The 18,718-nt window shown below is 44.5% G+C and overlaps 1 protein-coding gene across 2 annotated transcripts in view; it reads right to left on the reverse strand.

Annotated features, from left to right (window-relative positions):
* JADE2 (jade family PHD finger 2) overlaps window positions 1-18,718 on the reverse strand; it is a 158,725-nt gene that overhangs the window by 105,896 nt on the left and 34,111 nt on the right. Inside the window, exons 2-3 of one of the 2 annotated variants that reach the window (XM_074960445.1) lie at window positions 10,537-10,656; window positions 6,762-6,919 (exon numbers count right to left, since the gene is read on the reverse strand). In XM_074960445.1, the coding sequence (XP_074816546.1) occupies window positions 6,762-6,892 (131 nt within the window). In that variant the 5' untranslated portion in view covers window positions 6,893-6,919; window positions 10,537-10,656. The remainder of the gene's footprint in view (window positions 1-6,761; window positions 6,920-10,536; window positions 10,657-18,718) is intronic. The other variant, XM_074960444.1, reaches the window with a different exon arrangement.

Below are 18,718 nucleotides of genomic sequence, written 5' to 3' on the forward strand. Positions count from 1 at the left end.
AGACAGCGCATCTCACACCACAGGGCACTGTGAGCTGGAGCTCCTGAAATGTATTCCTGGCTCTGCCACTGACTCATTGTGCAACTCAGTTAGCCTCTGTGCCTCAGTTTACTCATAAGTGAAATAAACCCTTACATCACACAGGTGTGGCGAGGTTTAATTCTAGATCTGTAAAGCGTTGTGAGACCCTCAGATTATAGGCTCCATAAAAAGGTAAAGTATTGGCATTATTACCTGATTCTTGTAGGTGTACAGCTGTGGGTTAATGCTAGTGTGGGCTGAGTAAGCAGAGCATGTCAACCTGTCATTCCAGTGCCTACCAGCAAGGAAACTTGCTTTTAACTGCTCATTTCCCCTGTTTTCATTCAGCTTCAAATGGCATTATATATCTGTGCTGGGCTCCTTTAAACTCTGGCCAATTCTCAGGCACACATCGGTACAAAATAAAACCCTATCAGGTACTGGTCAACTAGAAGTGGCTCACTAGATGAAACAGCCCTGCTAAGTTCTGCCTGCCACGGACAGTCAGACGAGGCGGATATATTGATGGACACTGAAGACATTCAAACACTCAATGGAATTAAGCAAGTTTCAGAACTGGATAATGCAAGGGAAGGTTGTGAGGGCCAAGCCAACATGACCCAGGGCCAAAAGATGAGTCTCTGCACCTCCCAAAAGCAGTGCTAAACTCAGTGCCTGGATCCCCTCCATCACCTGCTACTCAACAGTGCTCATCTTCAGCAACCCATTTGTTTTAAGGTGGCTCTTGGTTTCAGTCATTTCAGATGGTTGTTTTCTGGGGAAAGTGCTCCTTAAAACAAATCCTTTCCTCTCCACCTCACCCACAGCTTTGACATTTCAGAGCTCCAGAAAATAAAATGTTTCCAAATCTAATTTTCAGCTTTGGATCTGCAAGACCTAGAGGCAACGCAAAAGTAGGAAGAGTTCATTTCTCAAATCCCAGCTGAAAGATTAAAAGAATGGCAGAAGCTGGGTATAAAATTCCTTTGGGAGCCAGAGACTGACTCGCTGGGTAGGAAGTGACCCCCGCCCCCTTCCACAAAATATCTATCTGCTCATGGTCTAAATGCTCCCTAGCGCCCCAGAGATGGAATCTGTTTTCCTGTGGGTTGCAGTATGATTTGCTAAATATATTATGACGCACCAGTCCACAGCTCCCAGACCTCTGTGTGGCTTCTCCTCCCCTCTAGGAATTTCACATACAAATCACTGTCAAAGTGACAGCATTAGCACAAGTGAGTTAACACAGAGCATTCATCAACCTAGGGCCCTAATTCTCCTTTATACAATGGCCACTTTACCCCTCTCTGATAGTGTAAAGGATTGAGCTGTACCTGTTTTAAGGTCCCTTTACACTGCTACAGTAGTTGCAATGACCTTATTATAAATGAAAATTCTGCACTCTATGTTGCTTACTTGAGCACAGGGTTTTCAAAAAGCCAGAAGGGTTTTTTTTCTTTAACAGGTTTGATTTCCTGATTCCCTGAGTACCCTGAGATATTGTTATTTCTTTTTAAATCATTCATCAAATGGAAAAAAATATTCAAAAAACAAAGTGAAAATTTACTGTAGGGAGTAACAAACAAAATGTGGATTCATACCCTGACAAATGCACACAGTGTTCCTATGCTCAGAAGTGAAATAAGATTGGCACTATAAAAATATTTTGGGGGGAGAGCTGATTGCAATTTCAATTTTAAATTAACGACCCCTGACGGGAATGGACAGGGAAAAAGTTAAGCCCTCACACTGGGGAAAATAAGCTTTAAGACAAGTAAAACTGAGGGTCCTGAAAATATTATTCTTGTCAATCCGCTAAAACGCAGTTAGCAATGCGAAGAGTTAGCAATGGCCCCCAGAGAAGACAAGTTTTAAGGCAGGTCATGTTACTTCCTGTGCTACTCTAAACCAGGAGATGCCAGAGGTTCCAGTTCAGATCCATGCTTGGCAGCTGAAATCTACATTTCATCACTGTGACTATCACATCAGCACCAAAAAATGGAAAACATCTGGACCAATGACTGTATCAAGCGGGGAGCTCTGGGGAGGAAGGGCATACACATACATCTGCTGTGCTTCCTGTTTTGTGTGATGAAAGATGCTTGTGGGATTTAAAAGCGAAAATCTGACAGTGCCAGCATTTATTCTCTGTGGGCCTGATTCACCACAAGCCTGTACGGGGCGCAGTCGCTTACTCGGGGTCAATGGAGTACAAAGTGGGTGTGTGGTGCTACTACATCCGAAGGAAGGCACTTTATTTCACTCCCTTTGCACTGGTGAAAATGACAGCAAGGAAACGGTGGACTGGGCCCTGTAGAAGTGAACTCTCTCGGGGAGTTTTCGATTTGAAGAATCTGAGGAGAGAGAGAGAGGCTGTTTCTATTTGCTCCCTCAGGACCGAAGATGAAGGTTGTTGCAAGCTGCCCTGCTGAAATACCATGCGCTGCACTGGACAGCATGGATGCACCTGCTTTAGAGATACAGGAAACTGTGGTTTCCGCTTCCACTTAGTAACTCAAGGCAAAATCCTGGTCCCTGCACACAGTTGGAGCAAGTTATCTGTGCACTGGGGAACTAAATGGGGAGCTGGGGCATTAGGATCCTACCCATGACACAGGGACAGAGTGTGAGTGCTCCCACAGTCCCTGGAGGCAGGGTTAGGTTAGTGGATATGGGTGGTTGTGGACACGATGGCCATGCTTAGTAATACACCTGCCCCAACCCAATCCCCTGGCCCACGGTAGAGCCATGATGGAACTTTCCTCCCCAGTGCCCAGTAGTGCACCGGGCCTCCGTGCAGTCTCACCATCCGTGCATCACACCTGAACAGGTTCTACTGCAATCCAGGCTTTCCCTGTCCCCTGGCAGGGGTAGGAAGATTTTGCTCACAAAGCTACAAACCAAAACACGGTCCAACAAAATGCCTAGAAACAAAAGCTTTTTGCAAAATGTGAATTCCCAGTACAACAGCTCAGGCTGGTTTTAGATGGGCACTTACTGCACAGGTAGTGCCAAGCTATCACTCTTCATCTTGAATTAAACCCAAAACCTTCCGTCCAAGAGCTGGACGTTTCCTAGTTCAGACTGTGGTTAGCTATTAAAGATGACTAAAAAAGGATATTCCACACACAGGTGTTTTTCAAGGAGTAAGTCAACTCAACAGTCCCTTTTACAACTTCCCTTTTGATGTGTTCAGACTTCTCATTAAAGTTTCATTTCTTCCTATATTTTCTCTTGGGAAGGCGGGGGGTATGTGTGTACAAAAGTTTACTTCATAACTTTTGGCCGGCAGCTGCAATAGCAGCTGTCACCAAGGGACAAACTGTGCTTCAGACGAGGTTATTGACTTTACTGAAATTCCTCCATCATTTGAGGAGCAAAACAGAATTTCCTGCATATACAGTAACTCCTCACTTAACGTTGTAGTTCTGTTCCTGAAAAATGCGACTTTAAGAGAAACAATGTTAAGTGAATCCAATTTCCCCATAAGAATTAATGTAAATGGGGGGGTTAGGTTCCAGGGAAATTTTTTTTTTGCCAGACAAAAGACTACACACACACACACACACACACAGTTTAATACTGTACACAGCGATGATGATTGTGAAACTTGGTTGAGGTGGTGGAGTCAGAGGGTGGGATATTTCCCAGGGAATGCCTTACTGCTAAATGATGAACTAGCAATTGGCTGAGCCCTCAAGGGTTAACTTGTTGTTAATGTAGCCTCACACTCTACAAGGCAGCACGAATGGAGGGAGGGGAGACAGCATGGCAGACAGAGACACACACCCTGTGTGTGAGAGAGACAGAGATGCACATTTCCCCTTTAAGTATGCCGACACCACTCTTAGGGCTTCCCTACACTTACATTTTATAGCGCTTTAACTTGCTGGCTCAGGGATGTGAAAAATCACCCCCCTGAGCACAGGACGTCAGAGTTCTTTAAAGCGCTAGTGTAAACAGGCTCCCAGTGCTCGGAGCTAATCCCCCCATGGAGGTGGATTTCCAGGAGCACTGGGAGACCTCTCTCCCAGCGCTCGCATGCGACTACACTCACACTTCAAAGCACTGCTGCAGGAGCGCTCCCGTGACAGCACTTTGAAGTTTCCAGTGTAGCCACGCCCTTAAGTACACTACCTTGTTAAGTTAATCAGCAAGCTGAGACCGCAGAAGCTGCTCCCAGGAAACTCCCTCCGTCCTGAGCCCTGTCCTCTATGGAGATGGGGTAACAGAGGTGCAGGAGCAGGGGGGAGGGGGACACCCTGACATTAGTCCCCCTCTCCTCTCCCCCCTCCCCCCCAGCAAGCAGGAGGCTCTGGAGAGCAGCTCCAAGGCAGAGGGCAGGAGCAGCACATGGCAGTGGGGGGAGGGACAGCTGAACTGCCGGCAATTGATAGCCTGCTGGGCGTATGGGGGGCTGCCGGTCCACCCTGGTTCCAAGCCCCCACCAGCTCGCTGCAACGGGCTGCTCTTCCTGCAAGCAGTGGCAAAGCAGACGTTATAAGGGAGCATTGCGCAACTTTAAAGAGTATGTTCCCTAATGGATCAGCAACGTAACAACAAAACAACGTTAACCAGGCAGATGACTTTAAGTGAAGAGTTTCTGTAATCTGAAGTCATCTCCCCCTCCTGAGTTCCTGAAAGCATTTTTTAAATTCATTTTTAAAGATTAAAAACATACAGGGTCTCCAGGGTGACCTGTACCATTTTAAAGGCATGGAACCCAAAGATCTTTGATATTCTTATCCAAATGATTCATATACGTTAAAAAGGAAGAAAAAGAGAAAAGAAAAACGGCTTGGGGGGTGGACACACTGCTGGCAGCAGCCCACTGGAATAGAGCAGATAACTTGCCCTAAGTTCTGGTGGAGTTACCTGGACAGCTGGGTGTCATCATGTGGCAAAGGGAAGAATTGAAATCAATTTTAATAGAAAAAATAGAGCTCAGTCGTCAGTAATGGAGCTGGGGGATTGTGGGCACAGTGGCCATGCCCTGCAACGTACCTGATCCAGCCCCAAATCCTAAATACAATTTGCTTCGCTTTGTCTGAACTGTAGGCATAGGCCATGAAAGACCTCATGCCAGATACTTTTTCTTGACGGTGTCTGTTAGCCCCCTATTACTAATATTTCTCTTACCCTTGCTAGCCAGAGGGAAACACTGGATTGTTCCCCCAGCTTGCATCACACTGCAACAGTACCTTCGGCCATATTTACTACACTTAGCAGGATACAACATGTGCCAAGGGAGTCCCAAGGGAGTAGTTGTGTGACGCACTGAGAGACTTGTGAACCAAATTCTGGGACTTTTGGATACTCCCACCAGCTAGGAGTCACGATCCCCTTGTCCTGCAGTTCAACAAGTATTATGTAATCTCATCACAGGCGTTAAGTCTCTGGCTTTAAAAAAGTGTCCTTGAATTTCAGTGCAGAGAGCAGATGACGTTGCTGCCCTTTGTCCATGCCTAGTGCTCAGCTTCTGTATGGATGACAGCAGTAACTCTACATCCCTTTCCTACCTGAGCAGCTACTTATCTTTTATTTGCCTATTTTAAAGTATTTGTTGATAGCATAGTTATCTAGACTGATACACTTGTTATAGCTTGCCTTTGGTGGCTGTCTGTCTATTTAGCAGCCAGCATTCTGCTTTCCTCTCCTGTGTGCAATGTGTTGAAGTGGATGGCAATAAAAGATAGCAGGTTAAAGTTATCGGGCCAAGTCTTACAGCCCTTACCAAGTCCCAACTCCCACTGACTTCAGTGGGACTCCAGCACAGGCACTGAGTTTCCCAATGGACCCTGCACGCCCATAAATCACTGAAGAGGTTAACGTGAGTGTGGATTTTTATGTTTATTTTACCTTCTCCAAACCCCTGGGTCATTGCAAAATGACACCAATCTGGGCAAATGCAGAGCTGGTGGCCCCTGAAAGTCCTTCTCTCACTCATACCCAACAATCCAAGAATGAGAGAGGACTTTCCTCAAGGAAGAGCATTCACATCTCTGTCATAACATCTGAGGAAGCGGGTGGGAAGCCTGAGTTCATATCCCACCCCAAAGCGCCATGTTAGCACGTTGGTCCTCTGTCAGCACATTCCCAGGCCACACTGAAGGATTTGTTTTAAGCAATACACGGAATGTGAATGCTGCAATGCTGGGTCACGTGGCATAAATCTATCACCCATCACTGATCCAAACTAAGTCACTTGCGCGTATGGCTGCTGGTGCGCTGCTAAGCTTGTACAGCTTAGAGTGTGCCCTTCCAGGACCATGACGGTAGGTCTGGACAGCCTATAAAACCACATTTCTGTCTGCCCAGACAGATATGTTCTCGCATATATATTACTTGCTTACTAAGGGATTTTGCCCTTCACTTGTCCCCTCTTGCACATTTCCACTGTGTCTTGGCTGTCCTCACAGAAGCACAGGCCACTGCTGCAGTTGGAAGCATCACCTGGTTCTACTGCATTTAATCATTTGCCCACTCCCCTGGATCTGAATCCCGGGACTGATGCTTTTTTACCAGCTTAAGGCTCACTTCCACCTAGCTCAAGTTCCAGGCCTGCCTGCTTTATTTACTCTACATTGCAGTTTAGACAGCACTATAAACTCAAATTATTTTGGAAGCTCCTCAAATAAACAGATGGGCAGAACAATGCCAAGTAAATAAGTATCCTGTCCAAGGACAGGAATAGAGACAGCAATGCATCTAGCAGCACAATCACTACTGTGCTCACTTACCTAATCACTGGTTCAGGTATCGCCTCTGCTCCCGCTGGAACTTGGACTCCTTTCTCCCACTCCTGTCTCCATGGATCGGCAAGTATGTAGAACTCATCTGGACTCAACTGATGTGAGTCAGGGATTTTCATGGCTGTTATCAGATCGGTACGAAAAACCTACCGCAAAAAAGCAATGAGACAGTCTTAAATGACTCGGCAGAGATGAGACATTGCACTGGAATATCAGCATTCCCCTTGCAAGCTGGTATTCAGGTTTCTGCTGCCTTTAGGGATTTTCCAACAGGGCAATCATGCCAGGCCTGAGAAAAGAGAGGGACCCGCCTGGGGCAGTGGAAGAATATGGAGAACAGGTAAACTCCTGTACACACACTAGGATATACCATCAGGCCTTCTGTTTTCCCTCAAAAAAATTTATCTTCAAGGGACCCTACCCGCAATTTGACAAAAGTACCTGAGGGAGGGTCCTTTGTATTACAATGCAAGGGCTTTCAAGAAAACTTCCTGTCTTCAGCTCAGCTTCCCCTCCCCTTTCATGGGGGTTAGAGGGACAGGCTATTGGAGTGCCTGCTCACAGAACTGGAGGGAACCCCACAGCCCACGCAGAGTGTCTCTTTACTTCCTGATTCTCACACATTATTTTACTTTTCTGTTATTCATGCTTCCAGTGAGGGGAAGAGCTGGCTGACTGCAACTGATTGCTGAGTCATCCCCGCTTAAAGACACTGAGACAAAACTGCTCCAGGGAATTCTGGTCTTTCCACTGGGAGGCCTCAATGTCCCAGAGCAGGTTGAGATCCTGGAACTTGGTGGCCTGGATGAACTTGGACCACTATACTTATTATTCCAACAACCAGAAGAGAATGCAGGCTTCTCTTCCCACAACTTTAGGGGAGAGAGGGAACAAACCACAGATTGCTCTCAGTGTGTTCCCCAGGAGGGGGAGCAGATTGTTAGCATGGGAGGTGCAGGTAACTAAGAGATGAGACTGAGTGCGATTAGAATATCAAACCCTTATGACCAGCACCTCTGGCCTTTCTGACTGGGGAAACTCACTGTGGGATTCACTCTCTTTTTTTCTCCTCCTGCCACTTAATAGGCATATTAGCCATTTGTCAAATTACAACTAGATGAAAAGACAAGCAGCAAGTACCTTGATACATAAACATAATGGGCCTGACTCTCATCTCACTTACAATGATGTAAATCAAGAGTAACTCCACTTTACATCAGTGTAGGATGCATGCATGCGAGATTCGGGCTTTATATTTCAATCAGTGCTGGGAGAGAGATAGCCAACATTAAAGAAGGGTAAAATAAAGGGTGCACTATTTTCCTCCAGGCGATGAACGGATTTAACATATTCACACAAACATCTACTTTGAACTCAGCAGAAAATACGACTCCATGTTTTCCCTGCATTCAGCTTTCTTAGGGCATGTTGATGTTTTCTTTCTTCTTGAATGGCTGATACAGATAAGGCTGTAGTGAATATACACAGTCACCTGATTCCCATGCATGTTTTAGTTTTTATTATCTGCGACAAATGCAGGGAAATAAGCAAAACCATTCTATGATCAGCCTTCAGAAACTGCTCCTTTCAGGTCACAACACAATTCTCATACAAAATACTCTGGGTCTTTTTTTCTAAAACTCATCACTGTTAAAACATAGTCAGAACAGCCCTGGCAAATGCAAAGGCACTTAAAAACAGCCAGATTCTTTGACACTGACCTTGCCCCCCTTTCAGAAGTAAACATAGCATTGCCAGTGAACTCCCTGTCTGCAACAGAGTGATTCAGGGACATGCTGGAAAACCATGGGCTGAGCTACCTTCAGCATCCTTAAAGGAAAACTCCTGTGTTAATTACAAATCTTAATGGGCAAAACAAATATTTTCAAAGGGGCAGAATAGCTGGCTCTCAGTGTGGATACCTGTGGGTGGGGAGGAAAGGTATAAGGAACTATTCAGAGGCTATCTACGATTTCAGTCCCAGACGGCAACACCTGGGGTACAAGCTACCCCCAAAGGATCAGCTGGGGCAGGCAGAGGGTGGGGGAACTTTCTACCTTCAGCCACTCCAGCCCTACAGCTTTTTTCAAAAACATGGTATGCATGTTTTTAAAATGAGGGGAAATATTTTTTTCTGCATTGCCTTGGTACTAAAAAGCTTTGTGACCCTTTTCCCTCAAGCTTCCAAGAAATGTTACCTCTCTTTGGAGAGAGACTAAGCCTGGGAAGTTCTATCCCATAACGTGACTGTTTCAGAAAGCTGCAAATGGCTGAGAACAAGCAGTTTGAATGACAAGACTTGTGTAACCATAACTATGGCAGTCACTGCCTCCCACCTCCCGCCCCCCATTACATTTAGGGATGGATCAATGGACACTTGAATCCAAACACCTAAGAAATCTTCCCAGACCAGAATGAGTATTGAAACCTGCCCCTGGAGTTCTGGTTCCAGATTGGCTCCGTAAGTACAAAGGGTTCTGGCTTGGCAGCTGAAAAGATTTTGTCCCATGGTGGAAACCTTGTGAGATTCTTGCTATTTGGGGGTGAGATTTCAAAAGAGCCACTCATAAGATTTGATAACAAGAAGCAGACAAGATACATTTGAGGTTGCTGGTGTCCTCTTGTTTTTCAGGGGGAAGATGCTAGTCTTCCTGTCCTCATCCTCCCCCAGACCAAAGAAGCCAGGACTGCTGGGGGAAGACATCCAGTGGGCTGAACCCCTTTCTGAAAACGACATGATTGTGGACAGAAGGAGCCAGCAGGTCACTCTCTCCTCCACAGACGGCGGGATCCCTCCACCTAACAAACCTCTCTGTCCTTCTCAACCCTCAGTCTGCATAACACTAGAAAGTATGGCTACTTTCCTTTTAGTTTGGAGGGACTACTTTTTTATTTTACAGCAAATGAAAGGATACCAAGAGAGAAAGACATTCATAGGTGAGACACGGGGCCAAATCTATTTTCACTTGCACCACAGTAAATCTAGAGTAACTCCATTGGCACCGACAGAGGTATTCTGGATTTACACTGATCTAACTAAGACCAGGATCTGCCTCATAAAGCATCAGAAACTCTAGTCAGAGTATCACAAACGCTCTGGATGTTATTGTTCAGAGATCCTAAAGGAGTAGATAAAGATAGGCCAGATATTCAGCGGATGTAAATCAGTGTAGCTTGAACAGAGGTATGCCGATTTACGCCAGCTAGGGCTCTGGCCATCTCTTTTCAGTATCTCTGATAATAAAAAGTGAAGGAAGAGAACGGAAAATTGTTTTCAGAATCATTTCTGAATGGAGGCCAGATTCTACTTCGTTCCACTAGCATAAATCTGGGGTGACTCTTCTGCAGAGAATGAACGTACTCCCGATTTAGACCAGAATTTGAGACCAGATTTAGATCAGAATGCCTCTTAAAGTTTTCTTTGAGGTGTCAGCAACACTTCCGAAATTCACAAGGTTGTAATTGTTGGTCTTAATTGCTAATGGTTATTGGATGACACAGATGTGGAGAACAATACCTGGCACATTTTGGGGCTCACGAACAGCATGCCAGTTTGCTGGAAATGCAAAGGAATTGCTAGGTTATAAAGCTGTTTCACACTTTAATATTTTGTCTGGCTTCCCAAAGGGATGGATATTGTTTACAGTCTTGGGGAAAAAATAGCTTGTTTAGTGAACAGGAAAAAAATCAAACTAAATGGTGGTATACATGCCTGCCTACATGGCCAGAGCCTGCAGCCGAATGCACTCTGATTCTCACTGACCCGTTAAAGTGCTCAACTGGGCCCCTCCTCTCGGAGAATTCTCCAGCTCTGGGATAGTGATTTTGCTCATCTTCCCTTCCCATTTTGCTTCTGGACCTACTGAGGTTTCCCTGATGTACACTGTGAGGAAAACAATAATTCCATAAAACAGATCATGGTAAATAAGGTTTCTCGTCCAGGGGATTGCCTGACAGCAACGATTTGATTAGAGCTACCCTGTCTCTTGGAGAATAAAGAACCATTTGTAAATGAAAATGGATGATTTCTCCTTTTCTCCGCATCTGTTATTATCTGAAATAATAACCCACAATGCCAGCAATAATACCCAGACACCAGCTAGCCCTAATCAGTCTGTCTCAGGCTACTTCTGTATTACCCTATGTGAGGCTGGGATGGATCAGGTGTTTTCTTCAGATGCTGTTTAATCTGTTCTCAGTGCTTATTCTCAAACTAACTATTGCTTGGCATGAACTGTAATGAATGATTCCAGGATGGCTTCACACTTTCAATACGAAGATCAAATGCCCCAGAGGGTATTTTCAAAACCAAATCGGATACTATGTAGGAATATAGACATTAACCCCTAACTGAGACCTGGTATTTAGGTCAGTTCATTTAATCCTCAGAGCCTCAGCTGATAACCCAATTACAGCTGAGTACAAATACATATATTTTTTTTCCTATATTGCTATATTGCTACCTCTTTGAACACTAGGAGCACCTTTTCCCTGCTGCATTTGTTTGGAGACATTTTTGACCACATCTATAAAGAGCTAAATTAAACTGCCCAGACACAGTCTGGCTGCATCTTCCAATAAAAACATAATTAACAGCCTACATGTTATAGTCAGAGCTAGGCTGGGTTTGCGAAAGGTCAAGTTCCTTGAAGTCTCCATGTGCCAATATAATTTAATTGTTAAGAACACCACAGTAACATTTTATTATGCTACTAGTCTGAAAAATTAAAATAAGATTAAGATAAATGCTAAATAAACATAAGTAATGTGAAAAAGATGTCACAGTCCTTACAGTGTTCCATCTCTGAATATCAAGCAATACGAAAACTATAAATAAATATAAATAAAAAATAAATAAACCCAATGCAGCTCTAATGCATTTCTAAAACATAATGTATGTATGTGCCCTTTTAGTGATAGATCTACAGTCCCCAATGTCACCATTCAGACCTAAAGGCTGTTTAAGTTACTCAGTATCACCAAGTGACTATCTCCAAAGGATATAAAACAAACAAGATTCAGTGTCAACCTGAACCTTTTATCTTGCTCTGAGTTTCCACCAGCTGGCTAGCCCGTTAGGACAACGGATAATTCTGTTTCAGTGGCTATGAAGATCTGTCCTCTCTGATTTCAGAGTAGCAGCCGTGTTAGTCTGTATCCGCAAAAAGAAAAGGAGGACTTGTGGCACCTTAGAGACTAACAAATTTATTTGGGCATAAGCTTTCGTGAGCTACAGTGGAAAATACAGTGGGGAGATTTATATACATGAGAACATGAAACAATGGGTGTTACCATACACACTGTAACGAGAGTGATCAGGTAAGGTGAGCTATTACCAGCAGAAAAGCGGGGTGGGGGGGTGGGGGGGGAAGGAAACCTTTTGTAGTGATAATCAAGGTGGGCCATTTCCAGCAGTGACAAGAATGTCTGAGGAACAGTGGGGGGGATAAACATGGGGAAATAGTTTTACTTTGTGTAATGACCCATCCACTCCCAGTCTTTATTCAAGCCTAATTTAATTGTATCCAGTTTGCAAATTAATTCCAATTCAGCAGTCTCTCGTTGGAGTCTGTTTTTGAAGTTTTTTGTTGAAGAATTGCCACTTTTAGGTCTGTAATCAAGTGACCAAAGAGACTGAAGGGTTCTCCGACTGGTTTTTGAATGTTATCATTCTTGACGTCTGATTTGTGTCCATTATTCTTTTACGTAGAGACTGTCCTGTTTGGCCAATGTACATGGCAGAGGGGCATTGCTGACACATGATGGCATATATCACATTGGTAGATGTGCAGGTGAAGAGCCTCTGATAGTGTGGCTGATGTGATTAGGCCCTATGATGGTGTCCCCTGAATAGATATGTGGACACAGTTGGCAAAGGGCTTTGTTGCAAGGATAGGTTCCTGGGTTAGTGGTTCTGTTGTGTGGTGTGTGGCTGCTGGTGAGTATTTGCTTCAGGTTGGGGGGCTGTCTGTAAGCAAGGACTGGCCTGTCTCCCAAGATCTGTGAGAGTGATGGGTGGTCCTTCAGGATAGGTTGTAGATCCCTGATGATGCGTTGGAGAGGTTTTAGTTGGGGGCTTAAGGTGACGGCTAGTGGTGTTCTGTTATTTTCTTTGTTGGGCCTGTCTTGTAGTAGGTGACTTCTGGGTACTCTTCTGGCTCTGTCAATCTGTTTCTTCATTTCAGTAGGTGGGTATTGTAGTTGTAAGAACGCTTGATAGAGATCTTGTAGGTGTTTGTCTCTGTCTGAAGGGTTGGAGCAAATGCGGTTGTATCGTAGAGCTTGGCTGTAGACAATGGATCATGTGGCGTGGTCTGGATGAAAGCTGGAGGCATGTAAGTAGGTATAGCGGTCAGCAGGTTTCCGGTATAGTGTGGTGTTTATGTGACCATCGCTTATCAGCACCGTAGTGTCCAGGAAGTGGATCTCTTGTGTGGACTGGTCCAAGCTGAGGTTGATGGTGGGATGGAAATTGTTGAAATCATGGTGGAATTCCTCAAGGGCTTCTTTTCCATGGGTCCAGATGATGAAGATGTCATCAATGTAGCGCAAGTAGAGTAGGGGCATTATTTCCCCATGTTTATTCCCCGGCCCCGCCCCTGTTCCTCAGACGTTCTTGTCATTGCTGGAAATGGCCCACCTTGATTATCACTACAAAAGGTTCCCCCCCCCCCCCCCGCTTTCCTGCTGGTAATAGCTCACCTTACCTGATCACTCTCGTTACAGTGTGTATGGTAACACTCATTGTTTCATGTTCTCTATGTATATAAATCTCCCCACTGTATTTTCCACTGAATGTATCCGATGAAGTGAGCTGTAGTTCACGAAAGCTTATGCTCAAATAAATTAGTTAGTCTCTAAGGTGCCACAAGTTCTCCTCTCTGAATTGTACATGTTTTAATGACAGGACATGAGATCCATTTAAAATCCTAGTATTTGTCTACTTGCAAATTCAATGGGGCTAAAATATTATAGCATCTCTAACGCGTCCAACTCAAGACACCATGCCAGCCAACATTTTCAGTAAGGGCTTACTCATTTTAGGGTCTCTCAATTTTTTATGCCCAACCTGAGACCCTTAGGGATTTATTTTCAAAGGTGCTCAGCACCCATAACTCCAGCTGAAGTGAGGGAAAGTTGCAGGTTCTCAGTACCTCTGAGAAGTCCACGGGTGAGCAACGAAATATCGAGGTATCCAAAACAAGTAAACACTTCTGAAAATGTAAGGTGTGAGCAATCTGTGCCTTAGCTTCCCCATCTATAAAATGAGGATAATGACTCTGAGTCACAGGAGTAACAGGCATAACCTACTGACTGGTAAAACTTACCCCTCTGCATGAGGTCCAAACATCATGTCCCGCTTAGACTCCACTGAAAAGGCTTAAGTAGGACTCATTATCTTGTGCTGGCCCTCAGCAATTTCTCCCTTTGGAAGCCTCGGGTGAAGTGCAAAGTGCTGTTTGACAACAAGCAGGAACACAGCAAGAGACATGCAAAGCCAAGTTTTTCTCTTTGAAACAGTTGCTAAGTTTGTCTGAAGTCTCAGTCTCAGAGACACTGCCTGCCTTTGAGATCGCTGTAGGCTCCCTGAAGTGTGCATTCAGCTACCTGACCTTGTTGTCAACTCAGTACTTTCAGCCTCTTCCTCCTGGCACTTCACCACCCACCCACCTCAGCTACCTGGTGATGATCCTCACTTCAAAGACTTAGTTGTATAAGTAATCACAAATATGACATCTCTCCTTCATGATATGCAAATAATGAGAATTCATCTAGGAATTTTCTGGCTCGGGAGTCTGAAGCTGGCACAGCAGACAAAACGCTGCTGAGAAAAACACAGCTCGTGTGGAAATTCATGTTTTCTTCCTCCCAATTACTTTTTTTATTGCAGTATGATTGTGCAATTACACTAACCTGTCAGGAAAGCACAACTACCAGGACCCCTGTTCCAACGTTTGCAGCATCATGCATGGCTTTTAGTCTTCTCTTGGGAGACCATCCCTACTTTTTTCTGTCTGTAACTGACAAGCGCAGCATCAGAACTCAGAGTTATGGGATTCATTGAGGATTGGTGGGGGGAAGGGAAGCTGAGATTGCCAACAGGAATGGCAGCTGTGATAGTGATATTAGGATATGGACAGCTGTCTATCAATAACTAGACTAACTCCACCAACTCCCGGCACAGAGGCCAGGGAACAGCCACCTGATGGCAGTTTTGGCCACGCCCAATATGACCTTGATTTAAAGTGGTGACCTAAAAGCTAAAGGTTCCACACCTCATCGTCATCTCCCTTGAGAATTTAACCCTACAGAGAAACAGAAACTTTTCTAAATAATTACCTCCACCATCACTAAAGAAGTTACCTATCATCAGATATTTAGTGTTGCAAGAGATTATGGGTTTAATTGTGCTGTGTTGATTATTCTCTTAATTATCAGCAATATTTAAAAAAACTAGGCTAAATTATAAGGAATATTTACTGTTTTAAACAGAAAAGATTCAATTAAAAAAATAAAAATATGATCACAGAGAGTGAAGACTAACGGGCTGATTGTCTCACACTGGTTTTCCCCCAAGCTGCTAACTCCACTGACATCAGAGAATTACTTTGGATTTACACTGTATAAAGGAAAGCAGCATGACTTGACTAGTGGTTCTCTGGGCTCCTAACTTTACTCTCCAGCACCAAAAGGATCATTCTGCTGTCCCTTGCAAAGAGGACTTTGGCAGCTACAGAGCCCTGGTTTTAGAAGGGCTCCCTAGCTAGGGATCTTAATTCTTATTTGCAAAGCCGTGATCACATGACTGCAGTATGTTAAAGACCGTGGGTTGGATCCTCCGATCTCAGCACAGGACTAAAGAGAGGTAAGCAAAGGTGATTTACAGCAGCCTGGAATCTGGTCCATTATCTTCATTTTACAAATTGAAGAAACAGAGGTACAGAGACGCAAAGTGACTTGCTCAAAGTCACACAAGTCTGTAGCAGAGATGGGAAGGGCATCCAGGTCATGTGCCTTATCTGATGGATGTGTATAAGTGTGCAGTACAGAGAACTAAATTCTGGATTGTTCATTGTCTCTGTAGGTCATGTTAAGTCTTAGAAACTGCAGAAGCTTTGGAGCCCACATAAAAAATCAGTGATGGAGCCTCCAATTGTATGTATCACCTTAATGGCTGTAGTAAGGGTTCAAAAAATAAAGCTGGCTTGAGCTATCTAATCTGTTTGTTTCTCTACTTGTACGGCCATATCACCACCACGTCCAGCACCCGTCAAATACACTCCCCCAAAGGCGAGCTGTCATTCATGGACCAAATGCCATCAGAGTCGCGTTTGGCTATGTAATCTGACATCATTGCAATAAAGAACACCCCACCCATGGGATCTGGAGGCTTTCTGCAGACAGTGGACTGAAAAGAGGCTCTGAATGGAGAAAAGAAATACCTAAAACTGGTGATCAGTGTTGCCTGCCGCTAGGCAGTGCCGCTTTGCTCCAGTGCTCTCTGTCTGCAGGAAGACTTCTTTGGCACAGGAGCACAAGGGCAACTATAAAAAGCACTAAAAATCCATTGCTCCTCTTGCAGCAGAAAGTGGACTAATTTTATCTTGATGTGTGCTGTTTGGACTGGATCTTTGTTCTGTGGGCACTCAGCTCCTCACCATACAGACTAAGATCAACACATTTTGCTTTGTTTACAGCTGTTACTGCGGGTTATTTATTTAATTCTTTCTTAGGCTACATGGTTGCGTGAAGGGGTCACAGTTCTTTCACTGCCTGGGTGCCTTCAGCAGCCCTGGTAGCATCTCCATTGAAAGCCTATGCTGTGCAGCCTACCTGACTTTGGTCACTAGTCTGAGTAAAGCAGGACCAGCTTTACAAATGGTTCACAAGATCCTCAGGGGTTGAAGTGAAGCATAGTGTTGTGAGTGCAAGACCTCCCTCAATGCTACAGAACACAGCCTGCAGTCCTTACAATTGAAAAAGGGGTAGCAAATCAGTGTTCTGCACAATTTCTCATCAGCATATTGCACAAATCACAGGCCTGTGTTTTCCTGCACTAAGTCTTTCCCCAAACTTGTCCCTTCAGGATTGTCAACTCACGTTGGGATAGAAGATTAGTTCTAATTTTAAACCAAATAAGTACGATTGTATCTATTTCTCCAAAGATGATAAGGCACATTGCAGGCTGGATTTGTAATATTACTGCTTTGCTTATTTAGTCCTTCTTCGAAGACAGATAAGCCTCCACTTTCAAAGGCAGCAAGTGTGCCAACACTCTATCATGATGATGCCTCTGTTTTTCCATGAAGAAGTGGAAATGCATAAATTACTAACTATCAAAGCAGAACGCTTTAGAAATGATAGAATGCCACAGAAATTCTAAAGGAAAGCAGATCAGTTGTCTGGAAATCTACCAGCAGCTAATATGCTGGAATTGTAATCTAAATGTCTTTTTGTTTTGAATTGTCTGGGATTAGGGTTGGGAAAAGACTCAATTATTCTACTCAAACTCTTCTGAATTATTTATGAAACTAAATAAAGGATAAATTGGGCACTGATGAACTGAGGACCTGGTGGTGGAGGGAAAGTCGTGTACTAGAAAACAAGTAATTTTCTCTCAATAGGACTGTTTACTATTTCCTCCCTTCTGCAGAAATTGACAAACAGTCTTTAAAGGCCTGCTGCTTAGCAACACCAGTTCCGCTGATCTCTTGGAAGATGTTAATTGCTTCTTCAAACAATGTGAACAACAGTTGAAAGAGCTACAACTCTAATTTAATAGCCAACGTGAGCCACGAGACCAACTATGGCGACTGTGACGGCAGCGCCATGACTTCAGTAATGTACCGGCCATGGTAGCTCTCTCCCTCTCATTGAACTGGGAGGTAGCACAATCCAGATCTCAATGTATGAAGAACTCTGTCCACCTGAAAGAGGACAAGACCCAGGGGCCACAATTTCAAAGGTATTCAGGTGTCTAAAGATGCAGATAGACGCCTAGTGGGATTTTCAAAAGCACCCCAGCAGGTTAGACGTCTGTCATTGATTTCAACGGGACTGGTCACACTTAACCTGCTTAAGTGCTTTTGAAAATCCCACCAGGTGTCTATCTGCACATTTAGGCACATAAATGTGTTTGAAAATTTGACCCCAGGGGCCTGTATTTAGGGGTAGCCACAAGCAAACCAAGATTCTACTTGAGGCCAAACATTTTTTGTTGGCCCCATGTCCCGGGCAAGCTCTGCAATTCCCAGGCTGATCCCCCACCCCTCCATCTCGATCAGTGCGTCTGGAGAAGCAGGAAACACCTCCTTGCCAGATCTTTTAACTCTCTCTAATAAAAGGAGCAGAGGAGGAGGTAATATCTGACCTGATTTCCCCTAGTCCTGACTTTCTGTTCTTTGATACCTAAATTCAGTGTCTGGTGGGCACACCTGGACCACAGCAGGTGCTGAAAGGCATGTGCCCCTCCGCCTAGCTGCTCCCTTGTAACCAGCTCTGAATGCTCTATCTCTCCCAGAAAAGAGCCCCAGCTGCCTCTCTCCTCTAGCATAAAACTTAGATACCTGGACCACTGTTCTTGCTCCAAAAGAAGCTGTGCCAAGAGATGCACAGGCTCCACCGCCTCCGGGAACTCGGGCTGGGAATCTTCAGCAGTGCTACAGCGGGCAGGCATCTGTCTTTTTCCCACTGGCTTTTTCCCCCCCTGCATTATTGGTCCTGCCTAGACACTTGCTTTAACATGATAAATACCATCATTAAATATCAGCCCAATGAAAATGTATGGCATTGCCATGGCTCTGTGATCCTCAGAGGCACAGACAGAATCAATTCATAGTGTGCTTTCAATGTGCCATTTGCAACGCTCTGATTTGCCGCCTATTCGGGAAGTGGTAGATAACGTTTTAAACAGAGCTGAAGAATAAACATAGCATCAAAAGGAA

The sequence above is a fragment of the Natator depressus genome, chromosome 8 (assembly GCF_965152275.1).
Source record: "Natator depressus isolate rNatDep1 chromosome 8, rNatDep2.hap1, whole genome shotgun sequence".
Classification (NCBI taxonomy): Eukaryota; Metazoa; Chordata; order Testudines; family Cheloniidae; genus Natator; species Natator depressus.